Raw genomic sequence first — 24709 nt, 5'->3', positions numbered from 1 at the left:
CGTGCGCCGTGGCGTTCACGACGAGGGATTTATCCGAAGATTTACCCCCTGGGATATGTTTCTTGAAATGTTGTGCCATCATGCTTTTTGACTTGACTTTGCTTTGGACGGGTACCCATACTTTTACAACTAGGTTTGTTAGCCCTAGAGGTTGCCTCAAGATGTTTTCTGGCTTCTGGTCATGTACCAGTCTTCGCCGTAACCCTGGCAAGGGACCAGTTTTTTTCAGGGTGGTATTTTATTTCCCTACTACCCTCTGACTCTGCTGGCGGCAGAACCAGCGAGCTTCCCCAATTCCAATGGGACGCGCCCGATGGAGGTAACCGGTAAATCCCCACACGGGTATTATTACTATTATTATTATTATTATTATTATTATTATTATTATTATTATTATTATTATTATTGGGATAACAGTCATAAGCACAATTGTGGACTGTTTTCAACAACTGAATGCCTATTAAAACTAGATACGCCATTTCATTTATTATTATTATTATTATTATTGAGATAACAATCATAAGCACAATTGTGAACTGTTTTCAACAAATGAATGCCTATTAAAACTAGTACGTGTGATCTAAATTCCTTTCCTATTTTTTACCATGCCTCGTGCCACATTTACTGACTTCTATAGTTAATCGAACCTGTCATACAGATTCTCATGCACCCGCACCAATTCAATTAACATTTCTTCCATATCCTAAAAGAAACTGCTTTTATTCGTGCTTCACGTCGCCAGATATGTGCAAGAGCAGAAAATTGTGCTCCGCGTGAAGAGCGCTGTCACCAGATTCTTCGTCACAGTGACGTCAGCCGACGTCTACAGCCGTGACATGAGTGCAGTGTGATCATTCTACATTTCATACAGTGTGGAAAAGGCATAGCACATCTTTCTTGACAGGTTCGATTGCGTCGCGATACGCGCGAACTCACATGAAGTGACAGTAATGTGTTTCCGCCTTAAACGACTTCGAGCAAATGTACAGCTTGTCTGGTTACCAGTGGACCATTGCGAGCTTAATCCAATCAAGCTCATTTGGGCTTACGTAAAAGGGAAAATAGTGAAAACAAATATGGCTAACGCATTAGAAAATGGTAGAGGTATGGAAGCAATTAACACTTTATGCCGAGAAACCTTACGTACCGTGACCCCTGAACTCTTGAAACAATGTATTAAACTCGATAAGAAAATTCAAGACCGCTACTGGGAAAAGGATGGACTGTTTGAAAATTGAATGACTGTCATCCGTTCTTATGTTCAGCAGCTTCTGAAAATATTCTCTCCATCTATTTCTTATTTCTTCTGGCTTTGTTAAAATTATGCCACCTTCATCCTTCACAAATCTGGTGTTTACTTGATCTCTCTTTTTGTTTCTTAAGATACCATACAGTAATTTCTTGCTGCCCTGCGTATCATCTCTCAATGTCTGTGTGAATAAGGCCCAGCTTTTCCTCTTTTCTTCCTCCACTACTTTCTTGGCCAAATTTTTTGCCTCCACATATTTTCTTCTACTTTCTTCAGTCTTAGATGTTTTCCATGCTTTCCATGCCATTTTCTTTTCCTTCATTTTAATCTTTACCCTATCATTCCACCAGTGTGTTTCTTTGTCTTTCACATTTCCTGATGTTCTACCACACACCTTTTCTGCACATCCAACCAGTGCTTCCTTAAATCTTTTCCATTCCTCTTCAACATTCCCCACCTCTGTCCTGGGTACCAAGGGTATTATTTCCCTTTGAAATTCTTCTTGTATGCTTTTCTCCTTCAACTTCCATACTTTAATTCTTTTCTCTCTTCTTAATTGGGGTTTTTCAATCTTTCCAACTTTCAATTTTCCTATCACAACTCTATGATCTCCACCAAAGGCTTATTCAGGCATGGCTGTTACATCTACAAGGTTCTTCCGGTGTTCTTTCTCTGTGATTATATAATCAATCGTGGTCTTTGTCCGTCTGTCTCCCCAGCCATACCTTGTAATCTTCTGACTGTTCTTCTTCCTAAACCAGGTGTTTCCAACAATCATTTGATTCCTCATGCAAAAATCCACCAACAACTCGCCTTCTGGATTTACATTTCCATATCCAAAGGGCCCTACAACATCTTCCTTTCCTTGTCTTTCCATTCCAACTTGTGCATTTAGATCTCCCATCAATAGTACTTCCTTATCTTCTATCTGTCTCTCCACTTCCTCTAAGAAGTCATCTAGATGTTCATCTATGCAACCAGTTTGTGGGGCATACAACTGAAATAGATCTTTCACGCCATTTTCAAACTGGAGTCTCATCATCATCATCCTATCGCTGACGTACTTTGTATATTCCAGATATTCTTGGATTTCTCTTCCAAGTATGATGGCCACTCCATTTTTTGCTTCAGGTCCTCCGCTGTAATACAGCCTGTATCCTTCTCTCAGAGGGATCTCCCCTGTACCCCTCTTCTTGGTCTCGCACAGTCCAAGTATGGCTATATCTTTTTCTATCATGAAGTCAACCAGTTCTTCTGTCTTTCCCGTCAGTGTCAGTACATTAATTGTTGCAATTTTGATGTAGTTTGGTGCTGGTTGCCCATTTTTCACAGTTCCCCCAGCACCTGAAGAGCTGCGCGTCGCTTTTAGCAGGGGACGCCCTAACCTTTTCCGAGGCACCATATCTGCTTTGTCCATATAGGCTATTGTTACGATGGGCTCGCCACACCCAAAGGCATTTTATACCTACTGCCAGGTTCAAAATTAGGCCGCCCCTAACATGGAGACAGACACCTTTCGTAGCCGCTCCTCTGGAGTACAGGCGCTATGGGTTTGCCCCTTTCGCCATCTCCGCCGTACCGAAGTCCACCTTCTCCGCCGTAGATGCCATTGAGGTCTTCACTCGTAACCCTGAGCTGGGACCCATACCAGATGTTACACACCGGGTCAGTGTGCTCTGGGACTCACATAGGCAGGGGCGCCACTCCCTGGGTAGGGCTGCCTCCGAAGAGGGTCCTTACCTGCTACCTGTGGTCCCTACCTGCTACCTGTTAAATCAATATGGGCCTTAAAGTTATTTACAGTGCTGAGAACAGGAGTGTTAAGATCAGAAAATTCATTAAGCAAAGATTGAATATGATCTGAGTGAATAGAGATAATATTAGATGGGGATAAATTGTAGGAGGAATAGTCAAGATTATTAATTAATGGGTCTGATTGAGAATAAAAGTGAAAGGAAACAAGAGAGTTAAAAGAATCCAGAATAAGGCCTGTATGGGGGGAAAAAAAATTATACCCCAAGATAATAGGGGAGGACAAATCTAGGATGACAAGGAAAGTAAATGGCTAAGAAAAATGCTGAATCTTAACATTAAGAGAAATGTTGCCAAGAACATTGATGGGCTGATTAGAAGCCGAAACACAATGGACATTAGAGGGAGAAAAATTAAGATGAGAAAAAATATTTTGAAAGGATTTTAAAAAAGACAAATTAATTAGAGAAACAGCAGTTCCAAAATCCAAGAGAGCAATAGAAGGGACATTATTTATAGTCACAATAATAAGGAAAGTACGGGGTAGTAAAGAAGAAAAATCACTAGCCAAAGTCTGAAAAGGTAGTTCAGAAGTCGACGAAAAAATATAATTATTTTCAACAGAAGCAAAGACAGTCTCAGCATTAGTGGAAGGTAGAGTGAGAGAGGGTAGATTTTCCACATGGATTCGCCTACTGCCCATCAGTGAGTGTAAACTGCATTTCCTGGATAGGGAATAGCGCATTTCCTCGAAATAAGACCCCTGCCTTTGCAACAAAAACAAGTAATGGAAGAACGAGCAGTATCTTGGAAAACAGTAGTAGGTGATGAAGGTGAAAGTATAGCACTTTGAATAGGAGTCACAGTGGATGGAGGAATAGAAGAATAATAAGAAACATCCCCAAGAGAATTAATAGCATGAAACTGGGCTAAATTGTACAACTGAGGATTTAGAGCATTGAAAAGTTGACGAAACAAAGAGGTGGCATAAAATTTATTAGTGGTATAAGCAATGTTTAAAACGTCACTATAAGTAGTGATAGAATCTAAATAGGCATGAGCAGGTTCACTTGGGAGTTGATGACGGCGAATGAATTCAAGACTAAATTTATATCATATTTCATAAGGTAGGAAATGATTATGAATAACATTACGGAGTTGTTACCAGTTAGAAAAATGGAACATGTTCTCAAGCCAAAAAATGGTTAAAAACCTGTGGTTTTAGAGGAAAGCAATCCAGTTAACTGAGGAAATGAAGCCAGTTTAATGTTTAAGAACTTGCGAGCTGAAAATAACCATATAATCAAGGTACGAGGATCCGTACATTGTAACTGAGGGACTTGAACCATAGACTGTTAAATAATTTGGATGTTAAGTGAAATATCTACAGAATTAGTTTGTAGTACTGGAGAGGCGGTATACGGATGTGGATGAGGAGGCATTGGATGTTGTATGAAGGATGAAGAGGGTTTTCTGTCAGGCTCGTTTAATGGATCCGAAGGAGTTGCCTGAGTAGGAGTATGAGTGGCTGGAATTGTTGCGTCGAACAGAGAAATTAAGTCAGCACATGGAGGATTGAGTAACGAAAGATTCTGATATGATGGAAGTGGAGATAAATTAGAATCTTCACATAATGCAAAATTATCGGAGAAACAAACCATACTGTAGAAAAAGGCAAACGGAGATTAAATCAAAAAGGCCCGTATGTATATAATAACAGTTTGAAGAATATGTACAAGATACACAAAGAGAAAATAGTAAGAAATTGTAGTGTAATTTACTAGTTTTGGTCAAGAAAAAGGTTATCAATCAGTGAAATATAAGTTTTAAAAAAAATAGTCTGCTACCATTATTAACGTTTGGGTAGCAAAATGAAATGGGGTAGGAAGAAGATAATCTGCTACCAGTTTCTAGGGATCCTGGGGTCATCAACTTCTCCCGTACCAAGTTTCAAATTTCTGAGATTTCTGGAAGTGCCGCATTAATTCACGTCTTTTTTCATTGTTAAATATTTATATATACATCGTTCCAGACCAACTTGCTTTTATATATATAGATGACGGATAAGCATGAGCACGTCGAAAAGTGCAGACTTCCACTTCGAGATTCATAACTCCTAAACGGTGCGTGATATTAACGAACGGTTTACGCCATCAGACGCTCCATTTATTGCTCTACATGTTTGTTTCTAAACCATTTCCTCGTATCCCCCTATTTAGTGGGTAAATTGAGTTCAAAATTTGAATAGGGTGAAATTTGGATACATTTGTAATGTTTTACATTACTTTTTGCCTACTATGTATAAGCTAGAATCATGGAATTTGGCCCTTGATTGTGCCAATGTGCGAAACCAGCTTGATGATCCTATCATTCATATAAGTGTCTCAAACAATGAAATATACTTGTAAAAATCACCAAATTTACGAACAATCCAGAAATACTGCCAAATATAACGTATAAGGGAGAGAGAGATACGACAAAATGTCATGGGACCAAAGTTGTAGATCGCTACGAATTGAAGGGAGATTGTGCCATTCGTTCTGTGATACGACTTACCGTTTAGCCGACAAATAGCTGAAAAGGAATGTCTGCACAGTCATTAAAATTTCCTCCATATTTTGATATCTTTGGGGGTACATCGTGTACATCTTGGAATTTTTCCGTCGTTTAGGGACCAAAAGCTATAATTTCACCAAATTTCAATTTTCTACCTCGTCTGGCAGGTTGTGCCGCCATCTTGATTTGGGGGGATGGGGGATAAATTTTAGGAAATTCCCGAAAATTTTTTAATCCCACGAAACCTATAGGTTGTCATTTTGGATCAATTATATGACTGCGTTCTTATGCTGAGCCCAAAATGTAAGGCCCCCAAGCATGCCCCCTTTAGGGAATTTTGAGAATTTTTGATTTTTCTAGGGATCCTGGGGTCATCAGCTTCTCCTGTACCAAGTTTCAAATTTCTGAGATTTCTGGAAGTGCCTTATTAATTCACGTCTTTTTTATTTTTAAATATTTATATATACATCGCTCCAGACCGACTTGCTTTTATATATATAGATGTGATTAAGGCGTTAATTCCCCTAGGGAACCTGAAATATTTGTTCCGAGTGAGTAGATTTATAATAATATGTCTTGGTAGGTGTGCTATGTACCAACTGGTGAGCCCAACTTCGTACACTGGGGCGAAACGCTGGCAACAAGTAATGAGTTAGCTGGAAAATTTATTATGTCCAATAATGGACCAACTATATTGGTATTATTTAGAAATTTATGAACATTTATGTTTATTTCTATTTAAATCCTCTAAAACTTGAATTTTGGAACTTATCTTGATGAAGTTCTCACTTCTCTCCACTCTAGCATAGAATGCAAGCTGTTTCAATACCGTTACTCTGTTGTTGGCGTGAGTCCAGCCGGCTAGTCAGTCCAATTGCCTTCCGCCATGCCACGCGCCTCAACCAATGACACGCTGGAGTATATTGTTACATGTTGAGACCTGTCCAGTGATGTTCAAGATGAAAGGTGGAAATAGAATGCAATATGGAGAAGTGAAGTTTCTGAGAAGTACATGATAGAATACTAGAATGATAGAATTGAGAACATAAAGGCATAGAGAAAAGTAGATGATTTGAACAAAAAAATGAAGAAATATGCATTGCAATGATTTGAACATTTTTCTTCTTTCTTTCTTTCTTTATCTACTGCTTTTCCCACACCTGTGGGGCTGCGGATGCGAACTGTGTCACACATGTGGATTAGGTACTGTTTTATGGGCGGATGCCCTTCCTGATGCCAACCCTATATGGAGGGATGTAATCATTATTGCGTATTTATGTGGTGGTTGGTAGTGTTGTGTGTTGTCTGAATATGAAGAGGAAAGTGTTGGGACAAACACAAACACCCAGCCCCCGGACCAGAAGAATTAATCAAAGACGATTAAAATCCCCAACCCAGCTGGGAATCGAACCCATGACCCCCTGAACCGAAGGCCTCAACGATGACCATTCAGTCAATGAGTTGACAATGATTTGAACTTAGCACACAGAGGCGAAACGCTGGCAATCAGGAATGAGTTAGCTGGAAAATTTATAATGTCTAATAACGGACCATTTATATTGGTATTTGAACATATTACCGGTTAATTTCTGGCCAGACAGCTCGACGTGTGTTTGCATGTAAACTGTGGGAGAGCATTCTTTCTGATTATATGAGGTATGTTTGCTAAATTACTAACTAGTTTCACCAAGCAAGTGGTTGTGCAGTTTGGGTCATGTTAGTTTTTAGCTTGCATTCGGGAGATAGCAAGTTCAAACCCCATTGTTGGCAGCCCTGAAGATTGTTTTCAATGGTTTCCATTTTCACATGAGGCAAATGCTGGGGGCTGTACCTTAATTAAGGCCATGGTCGCTTCCTTTCCACTCCCAGCCCTCTTCTATCCCATCGTCGCCATAAGACCTATCTGTTTCGGTGTGACGTAAAACAGATTGTAAAAAAAAAAAAAAAAAAGAAAAAAAAAAGAACTAGTTTGATAGAAGGCACTTTGAGGTTCAACTTGTACGATTCCAGCAAGATATAGCAGATATTTTTAATCCAGGAGGTCAAATGGACTGTATTTTGATTAGGACAGATCTTGGAAGACTTCTGAAGAAAATGAGGGCTATTGGACTAGACAAAAGAGTAACTGAATGGGTGGGTAAATTTCTAGAAACCGAGCTCGATAGCTGCAGTCGCTTAGGTGTGGCCAGTATCCAGTATTCGGGAGATCGTGGGTTCGAACCCCACTGTCGGCAGCCCTGAAGATGGCTTTCCGTGGTTTCCCATTTTCACACCAGGCAAATGCTGGGGCTGTACCTTAATTAAGGCCACGGCCGCTTCCTTCCCACTCCTAGCCCCTTCCTCCCTCATCGTCGCCAAAAGACCTATCCGTGTCGGTGCGACGTAAAGCAAATAACAAAAAAAAAAAAAAATTCTAGAAAATACAAGGGGCGTACTAAATTGTTTTACACTTTATTTTTGTACGTCCGGGTATGGTTCACGTTTCACTTTTGAAGGTGGTGACGTGTAACTAGTGTCTTGTTCCACCGTTTGGTAGCAGCACACGCACAGGGGCCAACGAATGCACTCATCATAACCATTTCATAACAACTGTCAGCATAGGAGCAAACAACATGGAAAGCAACCGTCAGGGACAGCGCTATACGCCTTGGTTCCTATGGAAAGAAGGCGTGACCACTGCAGAAATTCATTGGTGCTTGGTGGCAGTCTGTGGAGAACATGCGCCGTCGCATTGCCCAGGTCGAACAGGCCATCCAAGGAAACAAATGCATCACATTTACGGAAATGGAGGCAGCCACGAGAGTTAGCCATAACACCCTGCAGCGGATTGTGCACGGCCACTTACTGTTGGGGAAGGTGTCATCCACGTGGGTGCCTAGACTCTTGTCTGCAGACGAAAAGCAAAGGCCTGTGGACGTGTGCAGAGAACTTTTGGAATGCCGTGATCAAGATCCAGCCGACTTCATGGCTAGGCTTGTGACTGGTGATGAGACATGGCTCCATTACCATGAACCACAAACGAAACAACAATCGATGCAATGGAAGCATAGGAGCAGTCCACCGTCAAAGAAGTGTTGAACAGTGCCATTAGTTGGCAAGCAAATGGCGACAGTGTTCTGGGACACAAAGGGCATCATCCTCATTCACTGGCTGGTATTTAAAACCACGATTAACAGTGCAGCATATGTGGCAACCCTTAAGTGCTTGTGTTGTGCCATTCAAACTAAGCGGCCAGGAAAATGGACTAAAGGTGTGCTTCTGCAACATGACAATACCGGACCCCCACTAGCCGAGAGACCACTGCTGCCATTGATCAAATGGGATTCATGGTGCTGCCACACCCACCATACTCTCCCGACTTGGCACTGTTCGGGAACATGAAGAAACCTCTGCGTGGTCGCCGTTTTGTGGATTTTGCAGAACTGGACACAACTGTTGAGGCATGGATACACAGCACTCCGAAAGAATGGTTTCAGAAAGGTGTGGAAAGACTGATGCATCGATGGCAAAAGTGCATACAGTTACAAGGAGATGATGTCGAGAAGGTGGACGTAACAATTGATGTGTAATGTACTTCATTTGGGTAGAAAAAATGAAGTGTAAAACAATATAGTACGCCCATCGTAGAATTGAAGGAATTGGTGTAGGTGAAGCATTATCATTTTTTGTTGCTAGTTGCTTTACGTCGCACCGACACAGATAGGCCTTAATGGCAACGAGAAGCATTATCTAATCCTGTAATAATTAAAAGCGGGGTTCTGCAAGTCAGTATTATTGGATCTTTATTTTTTATGGTTTACTGATGCATTCTCTAAATTTCTTGTACTGAAGACCGAACTAATGCGTTCGTGCTGGAGGAACTAGGCATCCAGACTACACTTCATGAGCAGATCAGCCAGGCTTACCTCCGGTATTTCTGACACATTGTTGGAACAGGCGCCCTGGAGAAGATTGTGGTGGAGGGAAAGATTAATGATAAGAGACTGTGAGGAAGACATCCAATCAGATGTGTGGACCAGCTGCAGCCTCTGGTGGGGAAATCTTCCCACGAGGCTACCTTTACAGAGACAGGCTGCCAGACTTGGAGAAAGAAGATCGGGACAGTCAAATAATGAACGTCAAAAACTTACTAAAATGTTCTCAAATACATGTTTTTACAGTTTATTTTAGAAAATAAGAACTATCGCCTGAAAAACAGAACCCACACAATTCTGCGTGTCAGGACTTAATTTACTACTTACAAAAAATAAAAAAATTCAGCTCAGTACATGTGAATATACACATGTACATGATCAAACATTCTATTTTACAGTGTGGAACGATTTTAAACAATTAAAATCTTATACATTACATTTCTCACGTAGAGTACGAGTTCTGCTTTTACAGTCCTTTTGGTGGCAGCACCCAGCACTCCCGCATACATTGCCTGTAGGAAAACCTAGTCCGCACAATTGTGCGTATCAATATTCAAAACCTCATGGTATTACATACGATGTTGTAAGGTTACAATTTACGTTCGCTAAACAATTTACACACTTCATTGGTTATATTCTAAATTTCAGTAAAGCTTCTAGATTAATATGAATGCAAAAAATAAATAAATACAGTACTTACTTTAGGCATTAGTGCTTCCTGCCATCTTGCCGATGACCTGTATGTTTAAACTCTTCTTCCTGCCCCCTGGTGGTCAAGCGCTAAATAAAAATAACTGAAGTATATACTACGTGCCCCACACAAGCACTGCAGTCCGATCTAGCACCAAGAAAACATCAAATAAGCACAGACATACATAAAATACGAACCCGCACAATTGTGCATACACGGTCTGAAAGGGAAATTGGAAAAAAATGAACATCTCAACACTTTCCCAACAACATCATTGTGTTCACACTTGTTTCAGCTGAGCTGAGTTCTAGACGATTCCTCTAGTGCTGATATTTTGGTGTTTCACCTGGTCTTCCGTGAGGTACTCTCTTCCAATTGGAGGAAAGCTGAGAGCTTGCATAGGACATGTGATTGTGATGAGTGTTTTTAAAATCTTTAGTTGCCTTGAATTTCATGCTTGCTTATATATTTTTGTTATTTATTCATGTCTTGCCTTTACTTTGATTTTGACTGATGATGGTCTTTGTTAAGACCGAAACTAGTTTCAACAAATATATGTAACTTTTTTAAGGTTACAACAAACAGTATTGAATAGGTTGAAACCTTTAGCTTTTGTTTTGCCAAAAACCTTCGATGTGTTAGTGCTACGTTAAACCAGAAGCCAAAAAAAAAAGATTGTCCTATTTCAAAAATAAAAAATTAAGTTTAAAATTTAATGTTTGTAGCTCAGGCAGTGTTTAATGATCAAACCCCACAGTTAGCAGCCCTGAAGATGGTCTTCCATGGTTTCCCATTTTCACACCAGGCAAATTATGCTGGAGCTGTACCTAAAATAAGGCCACAGCCGCTTCCTTCCAATTCCTAGCCTTTTCCTATCCCATTGTCGCCAAAAGACCTATCTGTGTCGGTGCGACGTAAAGCAAGTCGTAAAAAAAAAAATTGAACTAGACTACTCCGTCCTTCATTTCTCGTCATTGCCAGCAAATAGTGCACACACTCTAAAACACTGCACGTTGTCATTTCCTTTGCGTATATACTATGGAAATAATTGCTATCCTTCACAGAAAGTTTATTGTTGTTCATGGTCAATATAACTAAGTGTGCAGTCATTGATCTCTGTTTACTGATTTTATTGCATATTGCAATCTATCCATTGTTAAGATTTGTAATATTAATAAGGCAGTTTTTGTTGAAAATGAAGTGCGTCCTTAATGCAGAGAATTTTTTTTTTTTTTTTTTTTCAAAAGTTAAGGGGAAAAGTGGTATACTTTTATTTGTGAATTGACCACTTAGGATCACACTACAATTTCATTTTTTCTTTGTCTGAAGTTTCCACTTCTTCCAGTACTCCTTCATATGGTTGCTATGCTGTTTCTTCTGTTCATCCATCCAGCCTCTTCCCGTCTTTGCAGTTCTTTTGACTTGAAGCCCTTCCAGATATTGAATCGTGAGCCAAAATATTTTCTTGTCTAGTATCTGAACTTCTGGATGTTGGACTTCTTTAGATCTTTACGAACTTCCTTAATCCATCCCGTCATTCTCTTCTTATTTCACTGATAGTCTAATAACTATTTTGTTAGTCTGGTTTTTTCCATTCTGTACAAATGTCCAAGAAATGATAACCTCCTCTCTTTCATGGTCTCTCAAATTTTCTCCACATTTTTGTAGACTTCATTGTTGTTCCAAAGTTTCCTGCTGGTTTCAGTATTGATTGGGCCCAAGATTTTCCATAGTATTCTTCTTTCTAGGATCTCCAGCTTCTCCAACTAGTAATTCATTGAGAGGCATTCGTGGGCATGCATACAGGCATTCTGTTTTTACTACAGTGTTGTAATGCCTTATTTTGGCATTCCATGAAATGCATTTCTTGTTGCAGATATTCTTAGTATTCTATTATTATAAAAAAAAAGTGTAAATTGTAAACTTTTTCTTTGTTGTTTTGAATAAATTTAATTGGCTGTCTTACAGGTGGCAAGGCTACACTCAGCACCCTATCCCAACACATCGTGAAATTCAGCAGTGTTTGGTGAACCTCAAGGACAAACCGTCATCGTTTGTTGGCTCAACCCAGTGGATTGGCTCCACGGAAGTGTACATGTGTCTGGAGTCCATGTTGGGTGTAACCTCGAAGATAATGTCGGTGAGCTCAGGCGAGGAGCTGGGCAGTAAAGGAGGAGAACTAGCAATCCACTTCCAGATGGAGGGAACTCCTATCATGATAGGTAGGTAAATTATATGTCTCCGAGCAAATGGCTGCATTCGGGAGATAGTAGGTTCAAACTCCACTGTCGACTGTCCCGTTTTCACACAGGCAAATGCTGGGGCTGCACTTTAACCCTTTTAGTGCCAGGCAAAAGTGCAAAGGTGAGGTCTAAAAGTGCCAGGCTGTTTTAATGGAAAATGTAGACTCAAAAAAAAAGGAACTTTACTCCTCTGTTTTTAAAGATATGAAAAGCAAAACTTAGTCAGGGAGTGCAAAACATAGTCATCTAAATTCAGGGTAATTTTCAGATCATTATGAAATGTATTCCTCACTTTATTAATTACAGTGAAACCTTGTTAGTGCGTTCTTCATTAACCCTCTTGGAGCCAAGAGCCGATCTAGTCGGCCGCTCCCCATCAGCTGGAAGAGGCCAGAGCTCCGCCTCCACTCTACTACTGTAAAGTGCCAGGCCGTTTTCAGTGGAAATACATGTATTTTAAAATTTGCGTATATCTACCGGTGTATAGCAAATACCGGCATGAAATTTTCTACATATTGACTATGTAGAATAAGAAACTGGCTTGGAGAGATATAAAGGGTCAAAGACCTTTTATTGTTGATTTATAGTTGTCGATAACGTTTATTTTTAGGAAGAGAAAAATATTTTCGCACTTTCTCTCTCAATATCTACTTTGAAAAAATAATTTACGATACAAAACAATATACGTAATTATGTATAATGTATTTCTAAATACAATTCTATAGAATAACTAATTTGAACGAGAAAAATAAAAACGTAAAAAATAAAAATTCAAACATATGTCACTAGTAAAAACAAGACAATTTTACTCACCGATAAAATTCGCGTGAATGTATCTATCTTTGGCAAATACTGACAACAAATTTTCTATGTGCGGACAAGACAGTATTAAAATAATTCTGAATTATTAAATAAGTAAAAAATAATAGTTGATATTATAGTTTTTGTTTTCAGAAAAAATAGTTTCTCGTTTTCGGTTGTAGTATATATTAGAAAAATAATTTTACAATACAACGGAATTTACGAAATTAAGAAATGTATGGCACTAAATCCCTGATTTGCTTTGACCTACTAAGCGACCGCTGCTCAGTTCGGTAGCTGCAGTTTTCGAGGTGAATCATGGTCAGTGAGACAGATCCTCTCAGTAATTATTCTTGGTTTTCCAGACCGGGTCCTCTCACCCTCAGATATCTCCTCAATTGCAATCACTTAGGGTCACTTAGATTGAGTGAACCTCGAACCAACCTTCAGGACCAGGCGAAGATTCTTGACCTGGGCGGGAATCGAACCCATGACCTCCGGGTGAAAGGCAGGCACGCTACACTTGGCCCGCGGAGACCGGCATTTAGGTAATGATAGAGGGCTATATGTGACTATAAGGTTTAGCAGAGAGTAAGTGAAAAGTAAATTGAAGTGTGATATGGGCGGAAAATCAGACGGTAGGGCATGTTTAGGTCGAAGAACTTCCTTGAAGGAGACATGAGGTTGAGGAATGTTGTCGGGTTCATTGGGACAAATTTCCACAAAATGTTCTCCAGAGACATCATCATCATCATCATCATCATCATCATCTTCTCGTTATCACTAGTGTCATCTACCACCATATTCAGAGTAGCTTTAGTGCTGTTGGACACAATTAAACGTCTCTTCTTTAGCTGCGGTGATTCCGCGGACGTGTCTGGTATAATTTCATCGCTACTCTCTGAACTAAATTCCCTATCGCTATCCGATAAATCATCGTTAACTTCGCACTGTTCTAAATACTGCATTAATTTATTGTCATCAATACCTGCTGGAAAATTATCACGTGAATAACATGCCATTTTCCTGTCACACATCCACTCACTGCAAGGAGCAATCTGTTACTGACCGGTTAGCGGTATTTGTAAACACAGGAAACGAGTCTTGTGAAAGGTATAACACCCTCTTAGAATTGCCGAAGCAAGGCCAGGCACACAATAACGTGTAGCCCCTTTACTACAGGTTGTAACAAAAGTATGCACTCCATTATAGGTTGCCTCAAAATTACGTATATCACATAATTTTAAGCCGGCCGATGTAATCGGCTCTGGCAACTTCCGACTGGATTGTTAACGGCCGACCAGATCGGCTCTGTCAATTTAAAGGGCGTAGCTCGCACTACCGCCTGGCACCAAGAGAGTTAACACATTTTCCTGCTTAGCACATCATAAATTCGACATCCCGATTCTCATCATATTAAATCTATATAAAAATACCTCACTTATCGCATCACAAATTTTAGTTATTACCACTTAGTATGATCAGATTTTTCCTAGCCCTGGAAATGTGATTTGCATCCCTTGTGAAATAAATGTGATTTCTAACTCAGGTAAGATCCGTCGCCACAGTTGTGTGATTATGGAAAAAAGCCTTAAATTCCTGAACTTCACGGGATAAGTTGCACATTCGGGAAGCAAGCTGTTGGCCTCAGGAATGTTCAATTTTGCTTGCCGGTTAGCAGCAAGATTGCTGAATAACAGTGACTCTATTTGTGCTTGTATTTCGCATTCCATTCAGAAGTTAGAAATTGATTTTATGTTGAGTGGTACAGTGAAGTGTAGTGAATATTTGTCACATGATACAGTAGCCTATATCTGGATTAGGAACATATAAACATACCTACCGCATTACGAATTTTCGCTGTTACCACTTACTATGAGTACGATCACATTTTTCCTAGCCCTGAAAATGTTATTTGTCATCCCTTGTAAAAAAAAAAACCTTGATTTGCAACTCAGGAAAGAGCCATCACCTCAGTTGCGTGATTACAGAAAAAGTGAGTCTATTTGTGCTTGCATTTCGGATTCCATTCAGAAGTTAGAACTTAATTTTATGTTGAGTGTTACAGTGAAGTTTTGTCCCATGATACGGTAGCCTAGCCTATATCTGGATTCGGAACATAATCGTGTGAAATTGACTAGCACGGTGGATTTTGTCTTTAATAGCCTAGTTATGGATGTGGAAAAAGTCTTGAAATTCCTTACTAATGAAGACAAAATTAAAATAATTCAGAAAACGCACAGAGGTTGCAGATGTTGAACTCACACCTTCGAGTTTCGACTCAATCATTCGACTTGGTCGAAGTTTTTCAAAATTGTGGTCAAAGTCATTCCTCCTGGTCGCACATGGTTGAATGTAACCTCCAATTCATTGTCTAAGAGTGTGACCAGAAAATAATGTTTAATAACCTACTACTAAGAAATAAAAGGCCTCTACTATCATTGGTTTTAAAGAGAGTGTGGCCTGCAATAATACTTGGATATTTTTATTGGCCCCTGTGCATATGTTTTTCCATACCTTTGAGTGCACTTGCTTCTTAAAAGCCCAAGCAGAGAAGGTTTTCATATTTGTTCTCTTGTGTTTTTACACCTTTTAATATTTTCCTCTCATCTTTAGAAATGGTAGATATAGTTTTCACTGCACCCGCGGATACACAACGTAAAATGCACTCGTCTCTGAAAAAATCGTATCTAGTGTTTTCATATCCCTGTCAGATAGTTTTCATTCATATATTCATTAGTACGTTTTCTCACTTAACACGTTCATTTTTGTTGTCCCCTGCAGACACATCTGCAGTGCATGGCTGACGAGATGGGAGTGAAGATGACGTCATTTGGAATGACGACTCGCCGGTAACAGGGAAGTTGGCGGCACAAGACGATAATTCAAATTAAAGCCGTGATCAGGTTTACTGTGTGGTAGGCCTACTACTCAATTGACAGAGACAACTGACTGACCATCATTTTGATTAATATTGCATAATACGATAATAAGGTAGCCTTATCCTTTTTCTTTGCGGGATAGAGTATGAAGCGAGACGAGTCTTTGTAGCGAGCTTTTATGACCGAATGCCCTTCCTGATGTAAACTTCATCAAATGAGTTTATGAGATGAAACGAATGACAATATAAAAGAGTAAATAAAACTGACTATATTTACAGTATATGTAGGCCTGAAAGTCATGTGTTCACCATTTATCATCTCTTTAAATTTATATGGTTCATGGTGTGGGTTACTGCAGTCACGTCCTAGTTCGTGAACCATGGGCAACAGCTGAGTGGCCTAGCAAGTGGTCCTGAGAGTCGGGATACCAGTTGCTACGGAATGGGAGTGGGCATCTCGGACACATTCTGAGTCATGGCCCTCTTTGTGCTCAGGCGGCTAGGACTATACAATCCACCGTGGTCCCTAACCCGTTTGAGGAGAGATCCTCACTTGAACTGTGCAAGTAGGGTAGCATCCTGCTTCATAAAATTACCGAGCTCAGAACATTTTAAGCAAGCCTCGGACCTATGGGAGTAATGGAGTCCCACTACCATTTGACAGGTGAGGAACTCCTTGGAAACAGCTTGGCGAACAAACTGGAATTTGATGGGGAGCTATCAGTATTAATGGAGCTTATGGAAGAAAAAAAAGTAGAACTGGCTAGTTCACCTAAGAGGATGCATCTGGATGTACTAGGAGTAAGTGATATTTGGGTACGGGGAGATAACGAGCAAGAGATACGAGATTATAAAGTGTACTTGACGCGTGTTAGAAAGGGAAGAAGCAGAGTATGGGGTAGGGCTGTTTATCAGGAATACCATTGCACGCAGCATAGTTTCTGTTAGGCACGTAAATGAGCGAATGATGTGGGTAGATTTGGCAGTTGGAGGAATTAGGGTGAGAATTGTCTCGGTGTATTCACCATGTGAGGGTGCAGATGAGGATGAAGTTGACAAGTTTATGAAACATTGAGTGACATCGTGGTCAGGGTCAACAGCAAGGATAAGATAGTGCTTATAGGCAATTTCAATGCGAAAGTTGGAAATAGAACTGAAGGATATGAAAGGGTGATTGGTAAATGTGGGGAAGATATGGAAGCTAATGGGAATGGGAAGCGCTTGCTGGACTTCTGTGCTAGTATGGGTTTAGCAGTTACGAATACATTCTCCAAGCATAAGGCTATTCACCGCTACACATGGGAGGCTACGGGTACCAGATCCATAATAGACTATATCTTAAATGACTTTGAATTCAGGAAGTCTGTTAGGAATGTATGAGTTTTCCAGGGTTTTTTCGATTTTACAACCTGATACGTAGTGAACTAAGTATCTCTAGACCTAGGATAGAGAAAGTGAAATCTGTCTGCAAACAAATCATCATCATCATCATCATCAATGTCCCACTCCAGTTGCGAGTGTGAAGGGTAGAAAATCTCCAGGACGAGGAAATTGGACAGTAGTACATGGATGTGATTAGTGAGAAGCTTTGAACAGTGGACTGTAAGCAGGTTCAGAATATAGAAAGAGAATGGGTGGCATACAGGGATGCTGTAGTAGAAACCGCAAAGGAATGCCTAGGAACAACTGTGTGTAAAGATGGGAAAAAGCGAACATCTTGGTGGAATGATGAAGTGAGAGCAGCTTGTAAACGTAAAAAGAAGGCTTATCAGAAATGGCTCCAAACAAGGGCCAATGCAGACAGGGAATTGTATGTAGATGAAAGAAACAGAGCAAAACAAATAGTTGTTGAATCCTAAAAGAAGACATGGGAAGATTTTGGTAATAACCTGGAAAGGCTAGGTCAAGCAGCAGGGAAACCTTTCTGGATAGGGAATCACTCAAGAGGTGGCGGGAATATTTTGAACATCTTCTCAACGTAAAAGGAAATCTTCCTAGTGGTGTTGCAAACAGCCAAGCTCATGGGGAGGAGGAAAATGATGGTGAAATTACGCTTGAGGAAGTGGAAAGGATGGTAAATAAACTCCATTGTCATAAAGCAGCAGGGATAGATGAAATTAGACCTGAAATGGTGAAGTATAGTGGAAAGGCAGGGATGAAATGGCTTCATAGAGTAGGAAGATTAGCATGAAGTGTTGGTAAGATACTTTCAGATTGGACAAAAGCAGTAATTGCACCTAACTATAAGCAAGAGAATAGGTAGGATTGCAACAACTATCGAGGTATCTCATTGATTAGTATATCAGGCAAAGTATTCACTGGCATCTTGGAAGGGAGAATGCGATCAGTGGTTTGAAGAAGTTGGATGAAAACCATTGTGGTTTCAGACCACAGAGGGCTGTCAGGATCAGATTTTCAGTATGCGCCAGGTAATTGAAAAATACTACAAGAGGAATAGACAGCTATGTTTCTGTTTTGTAGATCTAGAGAAAGCATATGACAGGGTACCGAGGGAAAAGAGAGTTCGCCATACTAGGGGACTATGGAATTAAAGGTAGATTATTAAAATCAAAGGTATTTATGTTGACAATTGGGCTTCAGTGAGAATTGATGGTAAAATGAGTTCTTGGTTCAGGGTACTTAACAGGGGTTAGACAAGGCTGTAAACTTTCACCTTTGCTGTTCGTAGTTTACATGGATCATCTGCTGAAAGGTATAAAGTGGCATAGGGGGGTGGTCTTAATGGCAGATGGTGTCGAAACCCTGCAGTCTTATAACTTGGAACTTGAAAATAGGTGCAATGAATATGGTATGAAAATTAGCCTTTCGAAGACTTAAATTGATGTCTGTAGGTAAGAAATTCAACAGAATTGAATGTCAGATTGCTGATACAAAGCTGGAACAGATAGATAATTTCAAGTATTTAGGTTGTGTATTCTCCCAGGATGGTAATATAGTGAGATTGAATCAAGGTGTAGTAAAGTAATGCAGTAAGCTCGCAGTTGCGATCAACAGTATTCTGTAAGAAGGAAGTCAGCTCCCAGATGGAACTATTACATCGGTCTGTTTTCAGACCAACTTTCCTTTACGGCAATGAAAGCTGGGTGGACTCAGGATATCTTATTCATAAGTTAGAAGTAACAGACATTAAAGTGGCGAGAATGATTGCTGGTACAAACATGTGGGAACAATGGTAGGAGGGCACTCGGAATGAGGAGATAAAGGCTAAGTTAGGAATGAACTCGATGGATAAAGCTCTGGGCATAAACCAGCTTCGGTGGTGGGGTCATGCGAGGCGAATGGAGGAGGATAGGTTACCTAGGAGAATAGTGGACTCTGTTATGGAGGGTAAGAGAAGTAGAGGGAAACCAAGACAACGATGGTTAGACTCAGTTTCTAACGATTTGAAGATACATCACTAGTTGCAAATAGAGGATGGTGGCGACATTTAGTAAATTCACAGAGGCTTGCAGACTGAATGCTGAAAGGCATAACAGTCTATATTGATAATGTATGTTGTAATGTTAAATTTAGAAGTAATGCCTTCCAACAAAAATAGCCAGTAAAACTCAGAATATATTGTTAAAGAACAGTGTAGAATGTTTACATGTACAATTTATAGCTCTTTACAGCCTAGAAGTCATGTGTTCACTGCACAAAATTTGAGGTTATTGCATATTGGAGCCCCCTTACTTTTATTTGGTTGTAAAAGTGGGGGGGGAAGGGGGGATCTAATATGCGGTAGTTGTTTCAGATGGAGTGATGGGCTTAGAGTAGAATAGCATTGCTGCATGTTAGCCATGCTGTCAATTTACTTTTTAGTGGATAATTAGTAAAGTATTAACACTATCCACTTAAAATTTGCATGCATTTCATCAAAATTAGTTTTTGTATAAAATGTATAGTTTTGCAAGTTTCAGAAAAACTAATAATTCATTTTTCTTTGATGTGTAAATATAATGTTGAAAAAAATATATTTTGCACTTAACACATTCACTGCTGGCAACGCCTATAAGCGTCAACGTATGCTGTAAGCCCATGCCACTGATGCTTATAAGGATTCTTGTGTATGGAAACCTTTATATATATAATAATGATTCCAGCTCCTTGTTGATGCAAGGGGCTAAAGGACTGGAGTGAATGTGTTAACACTCTCAACACTGCCATATTTTAACATGGAGCCGGGCAGTAAAATGGATCTTTTCCTGAAGTTTAATACATTATTATACAACAGTGGAAAACATAGTACACACGTGATTTGTTTTACCATATGAAAGGTGTCGGCCATCCAAAACAAAGATTTTTTTGCTAGCGGCTTTACGTCGCACCGACACAGATAGGTCTTATAGCGACGATGGGATCGGAAAGGCCTAGGAGTTGGAAGGAAGCGGCCGTGGCCTTAATTAAGGTACAGCCCCAGCATTTGCCTGGTGTGAAAATGGGAAACCACGGAAAACCATCTTCAGGGCTGTCAATAGTGGGATTCGAACCTACTATCTCCCGGATGCAAGCTCACAGCCACGCGCCTCTACGCGCATGGCCAACTCGCCCGGTAACAAAGATGTTAATCAAGACGTACATATCTAAAGTATTTCAATTATGCTAGTCTTATGAAAAACATAAAAAAATGTACGAGAAAATACTTTTGCATTCAAGTTATACCAGTAAGCCTGCTCAAACAATAAAAATGGATCATTTAATGTGGCTACTTAAGCCACAAATAAACACAATTTACCTATTTAGGAACAGAGATTTTTTTTCTCTCCTTGCACCACTGTCTTTCTTTTCGTGGTACAGGTGAATCATCAGCCTGCATCTCTTCATCTAAACAAAAAATTAGCCAACATTTCTGCAGAGGTGAAGTATTTCTATCGTTTGTATTCAGAGTAAAATAATGCAGCTAAACAACTTGTCCTTGAAAGTGACGCAACAAATAAAAATCTTGCCTGGACTATCACTTGACCGGGCGAGTTGGCCGTGTGATTAGGGATGCGCAACTGTAAGCTTGCATCCTGGAGATAGGGGTTCAAACCCCACTGTCGGCAGCCCTGAAGATGTTTTTCCTTGGTTTCCTTGGCAAATGCTGGAGCTGTACCTGAATTAAGGCCACGGCCGCTTCCGTCCCACTCGTAGCCCTTTCCTATCCCATCGTCGCCATGAGACCTATCTGTGTCGGTGCGACGTAAAGCAGAATGTAAACTGTCCCCTAATATGTTATCTGGTTCGTAAGCAGAGTATTCATCACAGTAATCTATTTCTGAACCCACTACTCCCTATAAAATATCCAAGATATCACCATCTATGAGGCAGCGTGAGAATATTTTTGTACAGTAATACAGCTGACAATGCGACAGATTTGACACGTTCAGCACCCGGTATGTCGAATGCTTCTGTAGGATTCGCGGCAAGGAGAAACTGCCCTTTTCATTGTTTACTGCTGCATTCTAGTGTACACTAGATAAACTGCTACCTCCAAACACGGGAAGGAAACCATATGGAATACGTGCAGCTGTCTATAAACACGAGTCTACAGTACACGGGCACTGTACACAATCAGGAAAGCAATGCGCCCGTATCCCGTACAGGTATAGTGTTGAAAGTGTTAAAGAGGCAGAATTTTAAAAAATAATTAAATGACACTTTTATCTGTGTGACATGAATTAAAGCTACCCTCATTTATTGGACATTTGTATTTGTGTATGGGGAATTTATCTACCATTATCCCCCTTTGTTTGAATTGCCGTTAACTTATGTGACTGAACTATGCCTATTTAAATGTGGAGGACCCAAAACATAAAGGATAAGAGGACAGGATCTTAACTTACTACTTGAGGGGTTGCCAGGTCAATATCGCTAACTACTAAATGAAAGCAAAATTAAAATTCAGTAAATCAAACTTTACTTGAAAATTAGGAAAAAAAAGAAAAAATTGGATGAATGATACTCAAAAAAGATATATAACTCTCTGCAATATATTGAAAAATAAACAAAATCAAGAACAAATAATTTGATGTTGAAATTAATTCTTTAAATTATGCATTAAATACTTTTTTAAAATAATTAAAATTATGAGTGCACACTCGGATAACAATGTAAAATAATTCTTACGATGTAATAAAATGAAGAACTTATACCCAAAAAAAAAATTTCTTATTAAATTAATTCATTCAAATAAGAGACAAATGTCTATTTTTAAAATAATTAAAATTGTGGAAATGCTCTCAGATTACAAACTAAAGTAACTCTTACAGTACCGACAAAATAAACAAATTCTGCAGCTCGCATCAGAATCAGTAAATGACAAATGTTAAAACAGATCCGTTAATCTTACTAAACTGAAATTTGTTTCCAGTGTGTCTACATAAACATTTCAATCATTCCAGAAACACGGTAACACACTCAATTTTAAAGGGAACGATACCAAACCAAATTTTCCACACATAAATAATTAAATGAACAGACAAGAGAATTGCAGGAAACCAAATAAAAATATGCCCCAAATTAGTTACAAATTACAAAGGGAAACAATATTAAAATTCCACAGTTAACTGAACAATCGTACACACAGCTTCCCAAGCCAAGCTAACATAAATCATAAACAACAGGCAAGGCCCACACAAATATAGCGTACAGGGAGGTAAGATAAATTACACGTAATAATGAAAGAAAAAAAGGAAAACACGGACATGAATAGTCTGAGGAGCGTAAACGTGAGTTTCTTTAAGGAATGGGAGAAACAAATTTCAGCTCCCTACAACCACAATATTACAGTAATAATGTATAGTATTTTGAATTTGTCATTTCCTCCAACGAAATATTAATAGAGGATTAAAATGCTGGTTATTAAATTTACATTTTAGGAGGCCCTGTAATACGGTAATGCGTGAATAAGACAGGAAATAAACCTTCCCAGTAAGGAGTTAAAGAATGATCCCATCACGAAAATTATACTAGCACACAGCATCATCGAATACATAGATAACAGTGCAGTAGATACCACAAACGTGAACCAGGAACAATAGAAAGAAATCCACGAACCAAAATTATTAATAATAATCACAATAACAATAAGAAACAGAAAACAGTATCACAACGATAATCTCAATTAAATAAAACAAATGGAATAATTTGCCCCTCATCCGAGCATATACCGAGTTCCAGAATTACTCCATTATCAATTACAATTGGAATATTGAATTTTACAAAACTTATTACATTTTAAAATCATGAGGATTCAAATTATATCACAAAAATGTCGGATGCTGAAGAAATGCCAGTTTAATTTAATAAATAAACGGTGGCCGACATGTCCAAAAAAGTTAGGCGTAATTTCAATTACGGTTGCGAAGTTGACTTGAAATAATTCTGACAGCGTTGCCAAAATTTCCCACATTATTAATGTCAATGATAGCATGTTACTTACATCTTTTGGGTGTCCAATTTTATATAATCCGATAGCTTACGTTGTTAGATCATTTTGCAATGAAGCACACGCTCCCAGTAATTCAGAGGTCACACTTACACAAATGAATGGTAAATAGAAAAATATTAAAACACTAGTTACATTGCAATTAAGGCAAAAACCTTAGTTCATATGGCTATTAGCCTGGAGTATCAGACCCCCTTCCACCAACACTCAGTCGCATCTTGCACAGAACAGCTTTAGCAATAGCGTTCACCATGGCGCTTGATCACCAACTGACTGGCTTGCAGCCAGCAAGAAGCACATCGCTCAGTTCAAAGGAGTAGTGCGCCTGCGCGCGCACTTCAACTAGTTTATTGAGCTAATCAGAAAAATCGAAGCTACCGACGTAACACTAGCAGATTACACATTTAAATAGGCATAGTTCAGTCACATAAATTAACGGCAATTCAAACAATGGGCAATAATGGTAGATAAATTCCCCATACACAAATACGTATGTCCAATAAATGAGGGTAGCTTTAATTCATGTCACAATCTGAATGTTTTCTGCAAAAGGATTTTATTTTAAATTGTAACTTTTTTCTGTAATTAGGTGGTGGAGTGTTGGCTCATACAATACTTGGTGTGGACTTCAACAGGCAGACTGGCGATTTGAAGTTCCTTATTCTTGATCCACACTACACAGGTGGAGAAGATCTTAATGTTATTCAGGGTAAAGGGTGGTGTGGTTGGAAGGGGGTTAACTTCTGGGCTAAGAATGCTTTCTACAACCTGTGTATGCCTCTAAGGCCTAGAGGTATCTAAGGAAGGAAAACAAGTTCTTCCATAATTGTTATATAAATATTCCCTTCTGGATAAGGAAAAGAATGCATGTATAATTACATATTATTAAAATTCTCATGTAAAAATCTTACATTTGTATTTTAATTGTTATTTGATGAATGTTTTTATGAAATTACAAATAATTGACATGTTACAAATTGTTCTTTGAGGTTTCTTCCATTTATTATGGATATAACTCTTAAAATAGAATTTATAGGTCACATTCTGTGGCATCAAGAGTTCCTTTGTAACATCATTGAAGAAGAATTGCACGGAAAACAGGAAGAGGACGATCCAGAGTGTCTTATTTCAAAAACTTGCTTCAGAGAATGAACTGCAAGACATACACAGTTGAAAAGACTGGCTCTAAATAG

General features: G+C 39.2%; 1 protein-coding gene across 1 annotated transcript in view; it reads left to right on the top strand.

Moving 5' to 3' along the window:
* Ufsp2 (UFM1 specific peptidase 2) overlaps window positions 1–24426 on the top strand; it is a 93983-nt gene extending 69557 nt beyond the window's left edge. The window contains exons 9-10 of the mRNA XM_067143664.2: window positions 12131–12384; window positions 24106–24426. Of these exons, the coding sequence (XP_066999765.1) occupies window positions 12131–12384; window positions 24106–24317 (466 nt within the window). The 3' untranslated portion in view covers window positions 24318–24426. The remainder of the gene's footprint in view (window positions 1–12130; window positions 12385–24105) is intronic.
* The last annotated feature ends 283 nt before the right edge of the window (window positions 24427–24709 follow it).

The sequence above is a fragment of the Anabrus simplex genome, chromosome 3 (genome assembly GCF_040414725.1).
Source record: "Anabrus simplex isolate iqAnaSimp1 chromosome 3, ASM4041472v1, whole genome shotgun sequence".
NCBI classification, from domain to species: Eukaryota; Metazoa; Arthropoda; class Insecta; order Orthoptera; family Tettigoniidae; genus Anabrus; species Anabrus simplex.
Note: the sequence above shows the minus strand (reverse complement) of the source record. Positions and strands in the feature narration are given on the sequence as shown.